This window comes from Triturus cristatus, chromosome 11 (genome assembly GCF_964204655.1).
Source record: "Triturus cristatus chromosome 11, aTriCri1.1, whole genome shotgun sequence".
Lineage (NCBI taxonomy): Eukaryota > Metazoa > Chordata > Amphibia > Caudata > Salamandridae > Triturus > Triturus cristatus.
The window spans coordinates 973,800,321-973,820,981 of record NC_140594.1 but is presented as its reverse complement, the minus strand read 5'-3'; the positions used below and the strand labels follow the sequence as shown (position 1 = coordinate 973,820,981).

The 20,661-nt window shown below is 40.8% G+C and overlaps 1 protein-coding gene across 4 annotated transcripts in view; it reads left to right on the top strand.

The window, feature by feature from the left end:
- Positions 1 to 20,661, top strand: part of LOC146785770 (phospholipid scramblase 1-like) — a 420,799-nt gene that overhangs the window by 61,395 nt on the left and 338,743 nt on the right. For 3 of the 4 annotated variants that reach the window (XM_085635025.1, XM_085635026.1, XM_085635027.1), the window contains one exon: positions 1,609 to 1,641. In XM_085635025.1, coding sequence (XP_085491151.1) covers positions 1,629 to 1,641 — 13 coding nt within the window. In that variant the 5' untranslated portion in view covers positions 1,609 to 1,628. Of the gene's footprint in view, positions 1 to 1,608; positions 1,642 to 6,709; positions 6,882 to 20,661 lie in introns of all 4 variants that reach the window. The other variant, XM_085635028.1, reaches the window with a different exon arrangement.

The window sequence follows — 20,661 nt, the reverse complement described above, 5'->3', positions numbered from 1 at the left end:
GGAACACCTCCATTTGAAAAGGAAGCAGCCTTTGCGGAAAAATTGCCCTTTCTTCCGTCATCTCTCGCATCTGCACATTAATCCACTTCAGTGCTTTTGTGTCTTGCGCTATTTTCCATAAAAATGTTTTCCTGTTCTTCACCAGCATCCAATTAACTTAATCCAGCCTGTGACTGCAGCCCGTGCCACTGCCGACCCAGTTAGTGGCAGAGGCAGGACAACAGGCTGGACAATATCGGACTCACACACAAGAATGTAGCCTGCAATTAATTTCAGCAGCCCTTTTGAATTCCTAACACCATAGATAACTATGGTTTACTATTTTCGCTAACTGCTCACTGCTTTTTAGGACTTGTAGATTAACATCTAACGTTAAAAGAAGTACAGGGCTTGTAAATCCCAAGATGCAGCACTCTTTTGGCTAACACCGTATGGATGAAGGAGACAAATGTGGAGTTGACAGCTTTGTGAGACACCAGGTTCCAATCCAATTCTGGGAATTGTAGTCTTAATTTTCTTCAATGAACTCAACCCAATTGAAATCACCTGGTAGTGTCTGGTAAAAGTTACATGTAAAAGGGGTAAGTACTGTGTACATAGTGTCCTGTTAGCAGAGCCGTCTGATGGCTGTATACACCCGATATGTGTACACTTGGTACCCTGCCCACCCCCCCAGCACTAGAGTTAAACAACACACATACTGAGTCCTCTTACCCATCCCCATCAGTATACACTTACCGGCCACCTGAAGCAGCAAGAGTACAGAAAGACAAGAAGGCTCCTGCTGTCAGGCACAACAACAAGTCTGCTTCATATCCCTTTCAAAGACATCTTACACACCAACCATGTGCTCCAGGGGGCCGCCCTAGACACATTCCAGCATTTGTATCCTGCGCTACGTGGGAGACCATTGACTGGCAGAAACCAAGGTCGGTTTACAATCCACTCAAGCAGCGAAAACCTCACTGAAACGGAGCCTTTCAGAGACCTCCATCCCGGTCACAGATTGTGGTCCAGCACCTTCCATCCCAATCAGTAATGCACCCACAGGCAGTGGGACGTCTCGCGCACATATAATGACCCCCACAATGTACAAGGACACTTCTGCTCTCAGGTGAGTCTTCTTTCTGTCCCGCAAGTGACCACAACTAAGGACACTTCGAATCTCAGGTCAAACCTGCACTTGCACATTTGCAATGCAATAGGTCTCGCATTCCTGAAGGTTTAAGCTATTGGTGTGGCATTATTAGCAATGCCAATAGCTCAAACCTTCAGTAATGCGAGACCTATTGCATTGCAAATGCTTGTTTTACTTGTAAAGGAGCACTCATAGGGGCCCCACATAAACCTTTTTGATGTACGATCTGCAAAACTTTCCGACAGCCCATTGTTGATGGTTTTACATAATCCTATACTCTTGACTGAACCAGACTTTCTTATGAATTTATAAAACGTCATATGACCAGCTATCAAAATTATCCATTATTGTGAATAAATGAGACAATTTCTTTTTCCATTAAATGCGAACTCCTAATGTGTTCTAGATTTATTTTACTGTCTAGTGTACATTTCTATATCATGTAAATGTTCATTTCTTTTTTTCTTCAGGTATATTTTAAAGAACAAGGATGGAAATGCAGGGTAAGTTAATTAAGTGGCAGTTGCAATGTTTAAATTTACTACATAGGTAAAATTATTTACAAGTCGATTTATGGGGGTCTGTTGATTATCCCAGTACAAGGAAGCCTTTTCTTCTATATAAACAAAAAGGTCATGCAAAATGTCTTAAACATTTTCACCGCCTTGCTTGCTTTCACCGTTTGGGACTTTGTGTCTGAATGTTATTTGACCTTTGACCCTACCTTTGTTGGCCCACTAAAAGAGGAGGTCTCTGTTGAATAACCGTCCCGGAAGCTCATTTAGCAATCCAGTGTGGCTTCCAGAAGACAATCGAGCTTTCCTCATTGTTGGCTCTTACACTTGTGTTCCTGTGAGAATACTTCTCACTTGTATGTCTCCATTTAATCTGACCTGCTTGGGATGGAAAAGAGGAGCAGGCATGTCAATGGAAAAGTACCATTGTTTTCTTTTGTCGCCGTCTGCCACAGTTCATAGTATTTCATGTCCAAGTGGTATATACCTTGAATGACCAACCACTAGATGTTTTATCGTCTTAATTACAATCCTAAAATGTACCTTTTGAACACTGAGTGGGTAATGAGGAAGTCTATGCATGTGACTGATGGACTCAACAGATTCTTGTTGATTGTGGTATCATTCCTGGTTCCACAAGATTAAAGAATAAGGATGTCTTCATTATTTGCGAATTGGGTGTCCCAGCTCTGCTACAACTGCATCCTATCAAGTATTCCCATCTTCTACCAGCCTTCTATGGTACTATAAGGACACAGATTGTTATCAGAGGGTATACATCAACTGCAGAAGCGATGTCTTATCACCCAAGGGTACGGGTATCATGACGAGTTTCCACTCCTTGTCTCTAAGAATTTAGAGGCTCTGCATGGGATTGTTTTGGTTTATTTGATTATGCTTGATTTCTTCACACTGCTGGCATAGCTATTCTATTTTCCCACCCTACCCCTTTTTAACTTGCCAGCTTCTACTCCAACCAATTTATTTCCTGGGGCAAGTAGTGTCTTCGTTTGAAAAACAGTGTATGTGACGGACATTACTATACTTGTATAATATTTCAAACCATTCTCATTTATTGAGCATGTTTTTAGGTTTCAAATGTTTTCTTGCACCATCAAGTGGCTCCTGGATCTGTTTTGCCGGTTGGGGTGGGGGTGGGGGGTGGGGTCATAGGGGAAGTGGGGGGGGGGGGTAAGAGCAACAGGCAAGTAAATAGGACTAAATGCAACTGATAAAAATATTGTCCACTGCACACTTCCAATGCTTAGATAATTTTGTTTGGTATTAAACACTTTGACCTCACTGAGATGATGTTTCATCCTTTCATGATTCCACCATAAAACATTAAAAAATGTGTGCAATAAAAACATTGAAGGTGTATTGCAAAGTACGAGCCAAGTGGTTTAAACATTGAGATTTAAGTACAGTAATAGATGACGCCATCCATTAATTAACTTAGAATAGTGCATATTTATATGCACTTATGTCCACATCTCCAATACAATGCAACCTGCCTCCTGGCTCAGGAGGCCTACCGTAGTGGTGACTGGCATGTATTTAAAAAGTGCTTTGACCTCTATCACATAGTGAAGGCGAAGTCTAGTTTGAGCTGTTTGCATCCAGTCAGGGCTGCTGACATCTGTTTACCTGTGTCACTCAGTGTGGCACAATTAGTGCTTCAGGCCCTGGTGACCCATTTAACTCGCATGTCCTAGGTATCACTGGTACCACTTACCTATAAGGGGGTTATAGTCCTTGCCAATTGAGGTTACCATTTTCATGTATCTGATTTAGGGAGAGAGCACTGGGACGGAGGGCCTGGTTAGCAGGCTTCATTGGACTTTGAGAGTCCTAACCATCAGCAGTGGGGCAAAATGTAGGGGGGGGGGCATAGAAAAAGGGCTCTTTCCTACAAAAGGTGCTCGGTCATTCCTAATTTTTTCTTCCGAACAACAAAAAAAGGGATACTGTCCCCCTTGAGCTTGTCTACTGGTGCTGACAGCAGGTGGTTGCATTCACCTTATTGTAGATGTTGAAGGAGATTGTACAAACTGGATATACTCTTCCCTGCATCTGTTATCCTGTATATTTATCACAGTCTGTGTGAATATCAACAATAGGTCTCATCTGAGGCCATTCCATTATATAAGTATGTGTTTCGACTGGGTCTTGCCTTTTTCTGATAATGATTTTTCTCTACAGGAGCGTCATTCTTTTTTTTATGTTCTATGGAGAATATAAACCATTCGGAGTGAGCGTTGTCAGCTATGCTGACGACACACAATTAGTGGTGTCTTTGTCCCACCCCAGACAACAATCAGCAGACCTATTCAACTGCCTTACGCAGGTCCATTGTTGGATGAATAAGTCAGCTCTAAAATTAAACGGGACAAAAACTGAAGTCCTGCTCCTCGGCCCGAAAGGTCTCTCACTCTCCCCTAACATCTGGCCAGCCTGCCTGGGCCCCCCCCCCGACCCAAAAGAAGAGGTTAAAAGTCTAGGGGTATGGATCGACACTGACCTCTCATTTACAGTACAGGCAAAGAAAGTAGCCGGGACCTGTTTCGGGCTCCTGAAATCCCTGAGGAAAGTCCTGCCCCTCTTACCCTTCAACTCCCAAAAATTGCTAATTCAAGGCCTTATACTATCGAGGCTTGACTACAGCAATGTGATTTATCTGGGCGCTCCTGAAGCGACCCTCAACAAGCTTCAGAGAATCCAGAATACCGCAGCCCGGATTATCACAAATACCCCTGTCAGAACTTCCGCTAAACCTGCTCTAAAACTCCTCCATTGGCTTCCCATAAGGGAGCGAGTCAAATTCAAGGCTTTATGCCTAGCCCACAAACTACTGCAAAATCAAGGCCCCCCAGTTCTTAGTAAACTCATCACTCCCTATAAAGCCACAAGATCCCTCCGGTCTGACACAGAAAATTTCATCACTACCCCCAGATTCAAGAAAGCCCGAGCTGGAGGAAGACGCTTCTCAGTTCAAACCGCACGTCTTTGGAACTCGCTCCCTCGCGACTTGCGACTCGAACCACAATACCTTCGCTTCAGGAAGCAGCTAAAGACTCATCTTTTTCCCCAATGACTCACGCCTTCCCTTACACTGATTCTTTGTCCCCTCCCCCCCTCTTCACCTCTTGTTGCCCCTGGCCCACTGAACTGAAGAGTTAGGGTTTTTTTTGTTTTGTTTTTTTTTAGCGCTGGGATACCTCAGGGTGACTATGCGCTCTACAAAAAATAAATAATAATAATAATAATAATAATAGGACTGGTCTGATCACGTTTCCTCTGTGAAATATATGCAGTTATCCTTTAGAGGGTGGTCTCTGCCATTAAAATCCCAGTGTACTACCACTAAGTTGTCACTCCCACAGCAGTTGTCTTATTGTCTACAGTGCCACCATTCTCCAATCTCGGCCGGCATGGTTCACGGGGGGGGGGGGGGGCCAGGATCATGTGCCGAGGGGCCTGGTCACACGGGGGGGCGGGGGGCTTTAAATAATAATTAAAAATATTTATATATATAAAAACTTACCCTTCCCAGGTCCCGCGTGTTAACTGCTGGGCCTGCTCCTGCTTTCCTGCCCTGCAGGAACAGGAAGCAGCCAGTCTCCCTCCCATCCCCTAAGCCAATCACAACGCTGCAATGGCAGCGTTGTGATTGGCGGGGACGGTGCCCAGCCAGGCGCCTATGGGGAGGCCATTTTCTCCAAGGAGGCAGCATGCAGCCTACATGGAGAAAACGGAGAGTGCCCATGACTGGTTTGGTCGGTCCCAGAGTCAGGGTCCACAGCATTGGGCTAGCCACTCCTACCCTGCCCTGCCCTCATCAGGCCTGCCCACCCGCCTGCCCCCAACCAAACCCTTCTGCTTTCTCGCAGTGCGAGAAGCACAAACCTAAAATGGTATTTATAATACCATTTTATGTTTCTGCTTCTCGCACTGTGAGAAAGCAGTGGGGCGACGCTCCTCTGCTCACATGGAGGAGCCGCCCCTGCCATTCTCTTGTGAGCAAGAGGTCGAATTGCACCTGTCTAAATTAGCTGGGGTTGTAGATCTGTCATGAAAATGTATTAAAGGTGGGATTCTCCTGTAATGATTGTTATACTTTTTTGGTCAATTTGTTTATTAAATAGTTGTGAATTTATTCTATCTTTTTGTTTCTTTGCTTTATGCAAGCAATTAGGAAGGCTGTTGAGATTACAGAGTGTTTTTGTTATTGTAGAAGCGGTCACGACACAGCAAATGCTAATCTTCATTGGTTAGTGGATGCACTATCCACCAGTTGAAGGGTCCCTTTGTGTCATGTGAACAAATGATATTGTTTCTGCCAAGCTGCTTCCTGAACGTGCACTGAGTTCTGGCCAAATATATAATAAAACCTCTGGTCTGCTTTATCGTTTTAGAAAGGCAGAGTTAATTTAATAACCTCTGTCGTTGTCCACTGTGTTTATTAGCATGGGGGACTCCCATGTTCTTGCATTCTTCATTAGGGCACCCAGACACTTTGGTTAGCAAAGCCTTCCATAACACAAGGCTCCCTACCTGACTGTATCTGTACTTATGTATAGGCCAAGAGTCCATTGTGGATAGCCCAGCTTCTCTCAACTTCGATTGATTATTGTGTCACTAGGACCAAATGCATCGTTCATTCCCATTTCAATACGTGTGACCATGAGATGTAGCCCTATAACCCTATCACCTTACTCCTTCCAGTCTGTAAATCCTGCAGAAGGTCATCATGATTCAATTTCCTTTAAGAAGCAAGGTACAATCTGTAAAACAACTTAGGGTGCTTGTTTTCAGGTATTCGTTATGATACATGGTTCTTGCTCTGGTTATGCTTTGTAAATTTGTAATATGTTGGTTTTTGGCCCTGGAGGTACCTAGAAACGTCTACTGGTATCAATAACCATTTTTCTGGGCAGCTTTGGCCAATTCAAGATTTCAGGGAGGGCAAGGATTGGGGGAAAACGGTGAACTCATTGTGGAATTCTTAAGGTGCTAACTTTGCGCACAAATTCTCCCTGCTTCCTTGCATTGCTAGGCAACGTCTTGCATGGCTAAGCCGACCCTGGTCGATGACGCCGACTACGCACACGTACGCTCCCATCAAGATCCAGGCCACGGCCCTCCGAGGGATACTTTCTCACCCTCCATGGGGCCTTTATATAGCACTACCTAAATCCTCCACTCCACGTCCGCAATCGAGGACAGAGGTAGGTCACTGAACCTTCGACGCACTCCGCACAATTAAGTGGTACAGGGAGACTACTCCTCGGGTTCTTTGCATAAATCTAATTTTTACGATGGGTATATTTTCTTTTGTGTTCCCCTGTAGCTCATGTTAAATATTTATACCTACATATCTCTTAGAGCCTTTAATGAGTGAGTCATGTCCTCGATAACCAAGGGGCCTTTTTCTACTATTTGGAGTATGAGAGAGATTATACTATGCAATCCATTTGGGTGATTGTCATAAACGTCTTGTCTGTCCCATCCCTTCCACCTGTGTTATTAACACCACATGCATGCTGATGAATTCAGCCATGTTTGCAGTGAGATTTCCACTGGAAACTTTTCATTTAAACGGGTGCATAGTGTAAAGTCTTGTTAATGTGATGTTTTGTGACTTTTCATTTGTATGTTCTATTTTTTATCTATTGCTCACAATCTAGGTCACTATTTTACTGAACATATACGTAATAGCATGAGTGTTTGCTCTACCTAGTTAGATTACCACATCATCCACAGAATACTTAAAGGTGTCACAGGAATCGCCCATTTTTGTTTTAGAATATTAGGTGTTTAATTGTGTGTGTGTCCTGAAGAAATGTCACTTGATCATTGACATATTTGGGCATGGAACATGTTGACTACTAATGGGGATCAATGTGAATCCACCAGATCTTTCTATACTTAATGTACCATAATAACAGTTTTTCCTCTAAGAGACTTGGATCATTGTGTCCATAAGTTTCTCACATTGTTTTTAATTTAACATATACCTGGATAACTATTAAACTGACAACTTCACCAGGTCAATAGTCCATTTTAACCCAATTTTGTTTCCAACCCTTTTCACTCATCGACTGAGACTCACTCACATTCCTAGTCTTCCTCTGTTGAGTGCAAAAAGATCTCCGGCAAAGCACTCTCTAGTGATGTCTTTTGGGCATTGCAGCACCAGCCCAACAAGGAGCAGGCCAGATGATAAAGCATGCCACTTTCGGGTGGGTAATGGCACCTCCTCCTACGTGCAAATGCTCCTGGTGACTACTACCAGACCCCAAATCGAGAGACAGTGTGGAACAGTATACAATAACTCATACTAACTTTGTTAGCCAGCACCATCTTCGTAAAGGATGCAACTGGTTTTGAAGTCATTAAAAGCAGCTATCCTGTTTTTTTAGACCAGCTCACCATCTCTGGTGGTTGTTGGTACACTCACAGCCAGGACACCATAACACTGCAGACTAGGAAGTTGTATATAAAAAATACACTAGCCCTTTCACACCTATGCATCCAGGATCTGGAAAAACATCTCCTTATCCATCTAAACTACCCCAATGCTCCTCCAATTTAGGAAAGCGTTGCAAACACACCTCTACAGAACACTTCATCACAATGCATTAACAGTGCACAATCTAGCTACATGACCTGAAACACATTGACTATGCTTGTCTTTCACCCTGTATGTTGCTCCGGTGCCTTTTGGCTGGGGTTGTGCTGTAGAAATACCACATACAGAAATGCATGGCCTTATGCATGGAGCCATAATGCAGCAAAATTAGTAGAAATCATCACCCAGGTGTGAATACTTTTAATAGACTACTATTACCATACATTTTAAAGGCTTTCATTTTTTATAGAATGGCGTCAGTCCTGAGGGGCTATGTTATTACATATATTTATAGGTGTAAGATCATGCATTCCTTTTGTTTTCATATTTAGAAATGAGGTCATGGAGAGAGGTAGCTATTGTATAAGGCTGCAAAAATTAACCTCGTGAACTACTTCACCAAGTACAATTTACAGATAGAATTCAATATATATATACTACAATGTATACTTTTCAAAATATTGAGCTTATTTGCAGTTCTATAAAATTATATTTGGGTACAATAAAGTTAAGACCCTTAGGAAGATGTACCTAAAGTTGTGGTGAGCAGTCACAGGCACTTTGCACTAGTACCCTAAATCTGAGTTGTATTCCATATTCTTGTCAAAGAATGTCAGTCTCTGCATATTTTCAATGTTCACTTCTTTCCAGGTCTTCAGTGCCACAATTCCACACTTTTCTGTAAGAAATTGCTCTAAATCCCCACACAGTCTGATCTTGCAATAAATCAGTTTGTATACACAGCCCAAAACCCATAAGAAATAATAAAGTTTAAACTGTGACCTTAAAGGTCCATGTAATCTCTCTTAAACTTCATTCTAGCAATTGCAAAATATGATGCATTATCAGAACATATGTTCCAAAACTCCTCTTGACTACTGTTAGTTCCAAGCAACTTTGAAATTAGTAAGACATGTTAAAATATAATTATTAGTGACCGATATTTTTTTAATTGAGTCTTCTGTTCATCTGCTGAATATTCGTATATCTTTAAAAGTTCTTGATGTTTTGAAATCTGAAGACATTTGCCTCTCCTCTTGCATCAATTCTTTTACCCAGCCCTTCTCATTCCTCAAAAGAAAATTGATATTGCATATGTATCAGGTTTGTGGTGTTACCACAAGCTCAGTTTGTGTCTCGAGAATCTTTGCACAATGAAGATGGCCACCCAGTGCTCAAAGTTTCCTTTCAGTGACAGTATAAAGTGCAGTCACATCATCCTAATTCTCACTAATCGTCTCCTGGTCATTGGACATCTACCAGCAATGATTAATACCTTTTTACTGTAATTGACACCCCATAGCTCTTTCTCATGGCTGCGACCAGGTCACTTGAAGATACACAGCCACTCTGTCCGGCCAGGCACCCACCAGCATCTCCTTCTGGCTCTTGTGAACCTCCCTGGTCCAGTCCTGTATCAATGTTCAGGACTGGCTGCAGCATTTTATGGCAATGGAGGGGACAAGGAAAGGGAAAGTGTAAGGACCTTGAAACGCACGCATCCAAGGTGAGCACAAGCGCCATGCTTTCAAGTACCACATCACCAGTAGTTCAGCGCATCTTCAATATTACACTTGTTCGGGTCGTTTACTTGCGACACTGTGTTGCCCAACCCCGTTAACAAAGCTGTCATCTTAGTGTTGGCACCTCTAAACTCCAACTTAATTCTCCCACTTTTTATAAAAACACTTCCTGTGGCAAGGCACTTGGCAAAAAGTGCCTCCTAGTACCAATGTGGCATCCATCTCGGCAGTGACCCCCCCCCCACACACATCATCCTCTTTTTCCTATTCAGAGAAAGAAGTGCAGTCTGCATGTAACGAGATGCTGTCATCATGCACTTTCACGATGGCTGTCCTAAAAGTAGCTCTAAAGCCAGTAATTGGTCACAACCCTTGTAACAGAGTTAAACTGCATATGTACTGCTTCTAACCTGAAGTGCTGAGCTGTAAAATGAGATCAACTTGTCTACAATTTTATTTTGCGCTACAATTTCACATTAAAAACAAATTCTCATAACTGTATCTTTCTATTCAGGAAGGCACCTCCAATAAGGAATGTATACATTATGTTAAGGAAAGGTGCCTTATCAAAAACCCGACTGCTGCTAATCTGAAGGAAAGCCTTTTTAATATACAATAGCTATGGTGGTATTAGTGAGTGATCCAGGGCCAACAATCTTGCAAGAGTTGCCCAGTTAGTCACTTTTTTCCCCTATATAGAAACCCATAGAAGCAGGGGACATGCTTTGTTTAGATCTAAATTTTTGTTCCCAGCTCTTTGTGGCAAATATATGTAGAGTAAGTTTGTACGAACCCGATGAGCATGTGTATAAAACCGTTTTCCAGCTTCTGGAGGCCACTCGTGTCACAGATCCCCTCCCCTGCACAAGTCTTTACCATAAATTGCCACAGAAATACATTAGTTTGTACACCATAATCCGTTACCTAACTGGCTTAGTGCCTAGTTTAGAGGCGAACCTAAAAACAGCTTCTACGGCTCTATTAAATGGTTGTGACCTTACGGTGAATAAATGCCCCAAGTTAAAGGTGAGCATAAAGGTATACTAACCAGGATAGGTAAAAGTGTGCACATCTTCTACCTGGTTATCACTGATATGGTGCATACCTTTTTTTTTTTCTTGGCTTTCGGGCCACAAGTCATCGTCTGTGGTTAATTTGCCTGCAAATCCACATTTGCCATAAAGTTCACAAACTCATTAAGTACTCTGGAGGCAATTAGCCATCCTAGGTATCAAGGCTGTGTTTCTTGCACATAATACTGGAATCGGGCCCCCCCGCCTGTGGCATATACTGGCCCTTAGTCAGAAGAAAATACTCCATGCAATTTGTACGCAAGGTAAACAAGAAGGATGCTAATATCCATACTTGTCTTGTAACCCTGTTAATTTTAAAATGATTAGTAGATTAAGACTTAGAATGTTATCCATTTGGTTCAAAATAGACCCTGACCCACAAATCCAGATGTGTCTTTAAAAAATTAACTATGGGCTCCTCTACCCTCACGGTTGTCATTGTAGCTCAAAGTTTGGACCAATTGATGGAGTCAAAAGGACTGGACACATTCATAAATGCCATATGGTTTGGACCTTGTTTGGCCATTGTATACTTTCAATTAACAAGGATAACTTTGAAGACTGGCCGACTGTGCCTAGACCCATATTGCGCCTCTGCCAAGATAGATTTTAGTTTTTCCCTTTCTTCCAATCTGGCCTGCGGGATTCACCCACACTTTCACCCTGGAATCTGAAGGTGATCGTAGTCGATAGCACTTCAGATCATCATCATCTCCTTTCTTAAAAATTGGTACAGTAACGGATTTAGACTGTGACGGGGGAAGGGGCGGATTAAACTTTTGTCCACTGCTCTAAGAGCATTTGTTCTCATAGGGGCCCACAAATCTCATCCTTTCTTATAAACATCCATTGGCACCCCATCTGGACCCATTGCCTCCAGTCTGGCTTCTTGCACCAATTCGACTTGGTGAACAAAATTGGGGGAGAGCAATTGCCTGCAATTTAGATGCTGCAATGGGAAAATGACCCTGCGTTTATGAAGGTATACTAGAAGTGCTTCTGCTTTTAGTCTTGCGCTTTTTTTTTTTTTGTTCAAAAATATTTATTGATTTTTAAATATGTCTTGTTCTTTTATCGTTAGTTACGTTTCCCAAGGCTGAAAGACCAAACTCTAAAGCTTGCAATCAGTCAGAATTCGAGCAGCCCTTCTGCCACTCATTCCAAAGTAATCTGCTGTGTATGACCAGAGCCACTGGAATTATGTGGCAGGTCAGCACCAAATTCTGCAGCCGGGTTGGCTAATTTATGCAGCAAGAAAAGAAAAATTATGCAGCATATATTTTGATACATTCAAGGTTTTGAAATTTGTATAGATATTACTACTGAGCAAATTTTCCACTTCCTTAATACCAGTTTATCAAAGAAATACAGAAATGAGCAAATTAAATATGACCAGTTAACCTTTGTGAAGGGCCGTCCCCTGCTCACCAACACGTTGACACATTTTAAGTAACTTTTGATCCGTTTGAGCTAGAAACACATTTTTGGTTCAAATCTCAAGATTATATAGCAGAGGATGCATTATGTGGCAAATGCGACAAATCCATAATTATGCAAGAATAATTCCATTGGCCCTGTGTATGACTGATTCTTTTAGATGGAGACAGTCCTGGGCCCATTAAAAGTAGGGCAATCGCTGCAAGGAAGCACTCTAAATCCCATTCTAGCACTGACCACCTGAAGAACATGTACCCGGATAGCATTCAGGCACACTGCTCTCAAATGGAAGAATATTAATGACCTCTCTAGAATTAAAAGCAGAACTACAATCATTCATTTTAGCATTTATCTTTTATTGACTTTCAAAGATAAATGCATGGACGTCTTTTCACTGGATTGTCAGGGGTAGTGGAGGAGAGAGCAAACCTGCTTTGACATCATTGTCATGACATCATATGACCTTTGATCCTGACATTAAAAACCCCATAAGTGTTCATGCTCAATATATAAGCACAATCGTTAATTCTACAACTAAAGGTCTATTTTAGATACCATCTCTATTTCAATTATTTTGTTTACATCATAGGAAACATTACGCTTGTCCTTAAATTCGAAGTGTAGAATATAGTGTCACAAAGTATACAGTGATGCCAGTAACTAAAAGTATTTCATTTTCTACCACAAATGGAAATGATGTAATGGCTCTGTTATGGACTAACAATATTTTTATTTCGTTAGTACCTTTTACATGATCATGAAATTAAAACGTTCTGTCACTCTAAAAGATGAATGTTTTGTTTAGATAATCTTTCATGTATTCAGAACAAGGAAATTGATGATTTGTTTTTTTAACAACGCGTGTTTTTTTACACATTGTTTATTTAAGAGTGCACACTACTGTCATGAATATACTTATTTTATAGACCTGACTCCCACCAACTAACCTGCTCATCAGGGCACAGTTTAGCTTCTGCTCTTATGACTGGTTTTGCAACCTCTGGGGCCGCAAAGGCAGTGCCAGGGATTGCAAAAGGTAAACCATGGGTCGCAGCTGCGACACCTGGCGAACCTTAAATGATGCCCATGGATAAATGCCACATCATAGTTGTTTCGAAACATGCATTCAGCGTCTGGCGGCATGATAGACAAAACACAGCAACAGTGAACAGCTAATAGCGATAGATGAAACTAGGATGTCTGGAAGAGGATAGAAGGGCAATACAGTGGATTTGCAATAGTAACGCATAAACACCACAATAATTAATGTCTTCCGTAGAGTAGTGCAAACATAGTATTGAGTCTGTGGAACAACAGGAGCACCACACCGACGAAGGGAGAAAAGTCACAGAAACTGTAACATGTCTGACAAATATTGGTCAAACCCGTCTCGTAAAAAAGAGTGGGTTCCACTTCGGCCTTTAGGGGACTCTAAAGTATGCAGCAGATCTCTGTATATGGGCAAAGAGTAATGCTTTCTCCTATAATGAGTTGGAAAATGAAAACTGGCTTCGGGACAGATGGCCAAAAACTACTTCCTCAATATTCTGTGAGGATAGAGGACTTGCCATTTCAAAAGCAATCCTAGGACTGAGTTCTGTCTCACATAGCAAATGGACTCTATTTGTCTGACCTTTTACTAGTCGAACCTCTTTTTGTAAAAAACGTGCTCATTACTCGATGCTTCACATGCTCATGGAATTTTCCCAGATGCACTAAAATAGACTATGTCACCTATTCATTTAAAAAACAAATCTACATCCTATCATACATCTAAAATTTCAGGCCAGTTTCCAACCTACCTTGTCTTGGAAAAGCCAGTGATAGAAGTGTCTCCAGTGATAGAAGTGTCTCCAATCAGTTGATCCCTTGTCTCAACAATTATCACCGACTAGCCGATTAACAATCTAGCTTCCTCTCTGAAGAAAGCATAAAAGCAATCACTGTAATATTAATTGATTCTCATTGCAAATGATGAGGTGGGGGCTCCTACTGACTTTGTTGCCTTAGATCTGTTTGCAGACTTTAGTGCTGCTTACCACTGTATGCTACTAGATACTTTGGAGTATTCCTTCGGTACTCAAGGCCATGTTATGAATTTGCCCCGATCCTTCTATTTTAGAAAAATGCCAGAACGTAAGTTTGAGTGGACCATAGAACCCTCAACCTTCCTTATTTCTCAATATGTGATAAGGAATTCTAATAATTAAATAGATCTGTTTAGACAGTTACAGATGGGGTACATCAGTTCCATCCCATCCATACAATAAAGACAAATTGTGTCATCAAAAATATCCTGGAGACTCTTCACGTGTGGGCCCAACTGGGCAAAGTCCAAATCCACCCAAGGTTCTCACCATTGATGATACCAGTAGTGACACGGGATGTCAAAAGTAAATGGATCTCCACATGGCTCCTTCATCCGGCTCCTAACACGGTCCATGCCTCGCAATGCTGATGGTGCTCCCTCTTCTACTAGATGGTCCCTTTCTTAATAGTATCTAAATGTAGGATGTGAGGGAAGTTTTCTGAAGTACTATATTCTAGTAAATGAAAGTAGTTTTATATAAAGGACCATACCCAAAGGCACTTTTCTTCAATGCCAAATCGGCGAAGAAATGTATTGCTTATCAATGGGGGAGTTGGCCAGCTTCAGACAGAAATTCTCCTAGAACGATTTATGAAAATATATATTTGCATAAATACATATGTATTTGTGTTCACTCTTGGTAGCATACATATATATGTACATACTTTGAAGTTGCATCCCCAAAGGACCATTATCTGATTAGTATTACGGTGGAATTCTCTCCCACAGAAAACTGGAAAGGTTAGTATAAAACCACCACATGTATATCCTAGGGATACTTTTCAGTACTATTTTATAAGGACATTCAGGAAGTGTTTATCATATTGGAGTTTTAGACAGTTTTAAGTGTACTGTGTGCATGCATTCATATCATTTACTCCCTGAGATGTGTACCAGCTATCTAGATCTCCTATCAAATGAAGGTCCATATATTAGAATGATTGTCCTCAGCATAGCCTGGATAATCTTACTCTTCTTTCTGAAACAAGTACTAAATACTGAAACACTTTTTATATCCTGCTTTATTCATCAGAGATCCATTTTGGTGCCATCACTGTTATATCTTTACCACTGGCCTTGATGTGCTAGGTAATGAGAATCTCTGTTCATTAGTATGTTTACAATGCACAAATCTGACCGAAAACATCTTTATTGACTTTCACTTAGTTTATGCCGGTTTTCAAAACAGTAAATTAATAATGTCCTAATTGCCCAAATGCTCCAAAATTGCAATGAGAAGCAGGTGTGTATAGTGCCCTCAGTTTGTTCCTAGGTGTTTTACTGGGAGATCTATTTCCGACAAATCGCTTTTGCCAGATATTAGAAGGTGGACACAGTGGTTTCCTGTTTTATGCAGCAGACATAGTTTTACCGGGTGTAACATGTATCAGATTGAAATGAAAACCTTGATCCAGGGCTACATTTTATCACGGATCGATACTCACTAATATTTCATACAAATGGCCCATACACTTTCACCCAACTCATAAATCCCTGTTGCGCTGGGGGTCAAATTTTAATGACATGAAAATTGTTTTCTTCACAGATTCTTGTTTAACATTTTCTAAATGCATAACTAAACCTTTATATCAACTCTTTTCTCTTGGTCGATAGACCAATTAGTTGAGTAGTTGATGGTAATATTACTATCTAACTACCTTAATAATCAGACTCTTGTATTTCAAGTTCTTTTGAATAATTTATGCTCATCGCATACAGTTCACAATGCAAACAAGGAATCTCACAAAAGGGAGAGAAGAACAATCCGCAAATTAAACATACACCTCATCAATGTATGATATGAAGGAGTGGATAGATGAAGAGACATAAGTTTCAGAGTCAAAAATACATTTGCAAAGTACGGGTCGGAAAGATAATACAAACCCAAAGGATCAGTGAAATACCACGCCCTCTGGCCAAGGAGGTAGTCGGGGGTTCCCTGAAATAGAGTCGGAACAAAGATTTCAGGAATCAGGACAGGAACAGCTTGGCCTCTCTGCAAACCAACGGACAACAATGAAATCACCGCTCTCTCCTCTCCACTTGACCTAAGCCCACGACTTTTTCTTAACCACACCCCCAAAGGCACCCCAGTTATACCCTAAAACCTACATGTCCAACCCACATTAGTTGAACAATTCACTGCTTTGGTTGGTTTAGGCGGTGGTGTATCACAACACCGTGATCACATTCATAATTCTGCATTCTCATTGTTCTACATCCTTTCACATGACCTAATTCTTGACCAGTTAATTCAATTTAATACTTGTAACATTTTATTATTTTCACATAAGTTACTCGTCCGCGGAAAAAGTCTTGAGTCCCACGGCCAGTCTCATCTTTTGGCAGGCGAACAATGTTCTCTGAGCTGAACAACCTTGGGCTTTTACTCTTCTTCTGCAGCGCTCAGGGTTTCTGTTTATTTTGTCAGGTCATTCATGCTCACTCTCCAGCCCCTCATCTATCATGTCAATTTTAGGAAAATGCAAACCCATTCGGCTCACTATGACTAATAAACTTAAGCAGTCATTAATTACACGGAAAGCACTTTTCTACTGCTTACCACCCACCTTTGCGCTATTTCCTGTTACTATTTTCTTAGCATAAGCTTAAAGCAAAAGCGGCATTATTTATTATTATTTTAAAGCATAATGTGAAATGCGGCCTAGACATGCATTAACTTTGTTTATTTCGAAACGCAATGTGAAATGTGACTTAGTTCTCTCATGAATTAGTTCACATTAGTGCACGCATGCGCAAAGTGGTTTCCTTGTGGTTCATGTGATTTGCAGATTAGTTTTCACTAAACACTGTTACTAAATATTATGGGGGTGTTAATTCGTGCAGGTTTCTTTTTGCAAAATCCTGCTCCATCAACAGCAATCTTAAAAAATTGCCTGAAAAATTATCTGGTGAGAAGTACCTGGAATACTTAAGTCTACTTTATGGGAATTGGATGGTTTGTTCCACCTGGAGTACTGGCAATGATTAAATTGAGGGGGTGATTCCTATCAGCACTTGAAGATGCATTTTACTTATAAACTGTCCTGATCAGTTCACTGAAATATGGTTACATCAAAGATCTTAAACAGCGTTGCATGCTTGGCATAGATAAATCTAGAATTGTGGGGTCGGATTATTTACTAATCTCATTATTGAAAGAATTGAGAGCTAAGGTTGAACCAATACCTCCCTACATGATAGTCCTGTATCTTTGGATGGACAAGTACATTTTTCGATGTTTGAAGAGAAGATACTGAACAAAGTTCTAAAGCTTACAAAATAGGCTGTGCTCAAATGATTAGGCTGAATCTAAGCCTTTACTCCCAAGCTACACGAGCAAGAGCTAACAGCATTTACTTTCTAATTGGCTTATCTATACAGTCTTTGCACAAGCATTCAGCACTTATTCATGGGCCACTGTTGAGGTGTATGAAAGTGCCACTTGGGAGAATGGTAAAAAGCCTATTTTAGCTATCGATGTGGATTTGTACCGAGGGATTTCAGTCAAGTGTGCATGCAAAGAAGTTCATTTGATGAGCTTAGGTGAGGAGTTACTTTATTTTGACACCTGCTCCTTTGACTCTGAAGTACCTGGGTCAGTTTAATGAAATTCGATATTTACAGGAATTCCAGGATAACAGATTGTGGCATGTAGAAGAGGATTAATCTTGCATGGGATGTCAAGATGTTAATGGAAATAATTCATGCATGTAAAGGTGACGGTCTTTTTACAAAGCAGAATACTATTTAAAGGCTACCTGTTTTATAGGATCGACACCTATTTTGTAATAAATGGAAAGTGATTTTACAGCCTCTGTTTTTAAGTGCTTTGTACGTATGGTGAAGAATGGTCGGAACTTTTTTTAGCAAAAACAGTTACCTTGAGGTTGCAGTTCCTTAAATGCAATTATTTGTCACTGCATTAGTTCCTTTATGTATTTCATGTTATAACAATACTTGCCTTTTATTGTATAAAGTTACTCTTAAGAAATGTAATACATTTTAACACTCGGTTTTAAATTGGTAAATAGATACCATGGCCCAAGACCTTCACCAAGCCATTCCTTGCCCCAGATCTCTGTCATAATATAAAACAGAAGAATTACAGTGCTTAAGCAACACATTCTGCCAACTGAGATATTTCTGTTGACGGGACTGTCTTTTGAGTATACAATCAGAAATGTATGCACATACCCCCAATCTTTTTGATGCACAGTCTACCCACTGAGCACAAAAAAATAGATTTGGATAACTACTGCAATGTCCCTGATTTGACCGGAAAGTTATAGTTTCCAAAGCTTTTTACAAAGTCTGTCAACAATCCCTAGAAGCAGAGAGTGCATAAAACCTTGTGGACTGGTAATAAAGGTTAGGTTACCAGCACAATCTGAATTATTTGAGTTTTTCAATCAGGCCTTTGATAACCTGGGGTCTGGAACTCATAATAGTTCAATGGCTATAAATAGATTCTTCTGTCTTTTAAGAGTACCCTCTACAAGTGAGGCAAACAAGCTGAAACAAATGTTTGTTTTAGTATCTATGGAAACTTTTAATCCTGTTAACCTTATAATATTGTAATATATTTCCTGCATCTGGCCAAATCAGGTCTAGAAAAGATCCTCTGTTAAATTAATTTAGCTACTGTTCCATTTTGACCTCTTCTCTGGTTTTTAAACAAGCCTTTTTTTGTGATTTTAATGTAGTGCGTTTGAAGTTAATGTGCTATCCGTCTGAAATGGATTCTACAGCAGTAGCACATGTTCAAAAGCTCAGTTTTCAGCACAGTCTCCTATTGCTATTAGAACAGAGCACAGATGTGGCCAATCTGGTGTAGGGAGTTGATGGATGGTGCCAAACTGAAGGAGTCCTGAAAGGCAAAAACATTACTCGGGATGACTAGACTTATAGCCACATACGATGCTGCTGTTGCATTATTCCTACATTTGGGAGTGTCTTGTTGAATTCTGTTTTTGTTCAGGGTTGGGGAGGGGATTTATTATGTTATGCTACTAGCCAAAAGACAATATAAAAGATTAGTACATCCATGATCACACTTAATCAATACCGCCCCTCCCCCATTGAGGCACTGGAGCAAGAACACTCGGTGATATTGTAGACCAGGGCAATGCCCATATTTAAGCAACATAGCACCTAGTTTATATTAATTAATCAGAATTTGCAAATGGACCGGCTGCTTTCAAATCTGCTTGGCAGCACTGCGCTTGCTCACACATTGCAGCCAGAGAATAATCTGATTTCGCCAATGTAGATGACTTTGTTTTATGGGAATAATAGTTTCAGGACAGTTCACCGCATGCACCAGCTTCAGGGAAGGGAGACCAAGCATTATAATACACATTTGCATGAGACTTTGCTAAAATGTCATATGTGATCACTAACCAAATGGAAGCAACCAAGCTGCCCCACCTGTCCTCGGATGGCCCGAAGTATGATGACACCCTTGATGATAAAGTCAATTCTGCAACTCTCAAGCTGTATCTGTAGGCCAGCCAACCACTACCTTCAGCATGGCAGGAAGGAATACAGAGCAGTGAAGGACTCTGCATAACTCATGTTTTTGTGGGAGGCTAACATGGCCTCCGCTCACCAGCTATTCTGGTACATTTATTCCCCACTATGTCTTCCTTTTTACTGAATCATCTTGTATGTCACAGCACTACAACCACCATGGCTCCAGCTTATTGTAAAGGTCACAAAAGCACACTGCTCAAAGATGGCAGCAGCTAGCACTGGGGCTGCCTGATGATGACATTGCAGGTGGCACGAGTGGTGGAAATGACATCACAAATTCAAGACTTTGCATAAGGTGAGAATCAGATTTGTAATGAAGGAAACTGCTAATTTGTTAGAAAAAGTGAGTGCAAAACAGTTTCCCCACTAAAGAGTTATAATCTAATTTAAAAATAAATTAAAAGTGTATCAATAAAGTGAATGTTAGGATGTGGCTCTTACGTTGCAAGAACCAGTATCAGCTGAACATGCAGTGTGGTCCAGTCCACAGAAGGAATACAGTTTCAATGAGTGAAAATACTTCCTACCTGGTATATCTTGGCCATAGCAAACGGCAAATACTGAAATAATGTGCCTGTAGTTGTTGTGCATAGTAACCAAACTAACAGTAAAATGTAAAAACCTTAATTTCCACATCACGTTTTACATTCAAAGTTCAATAAACAAAATATAAGGCAAATATTAGAAAACAGTCTTAAGTATCGATTAAGTGCCAATTGA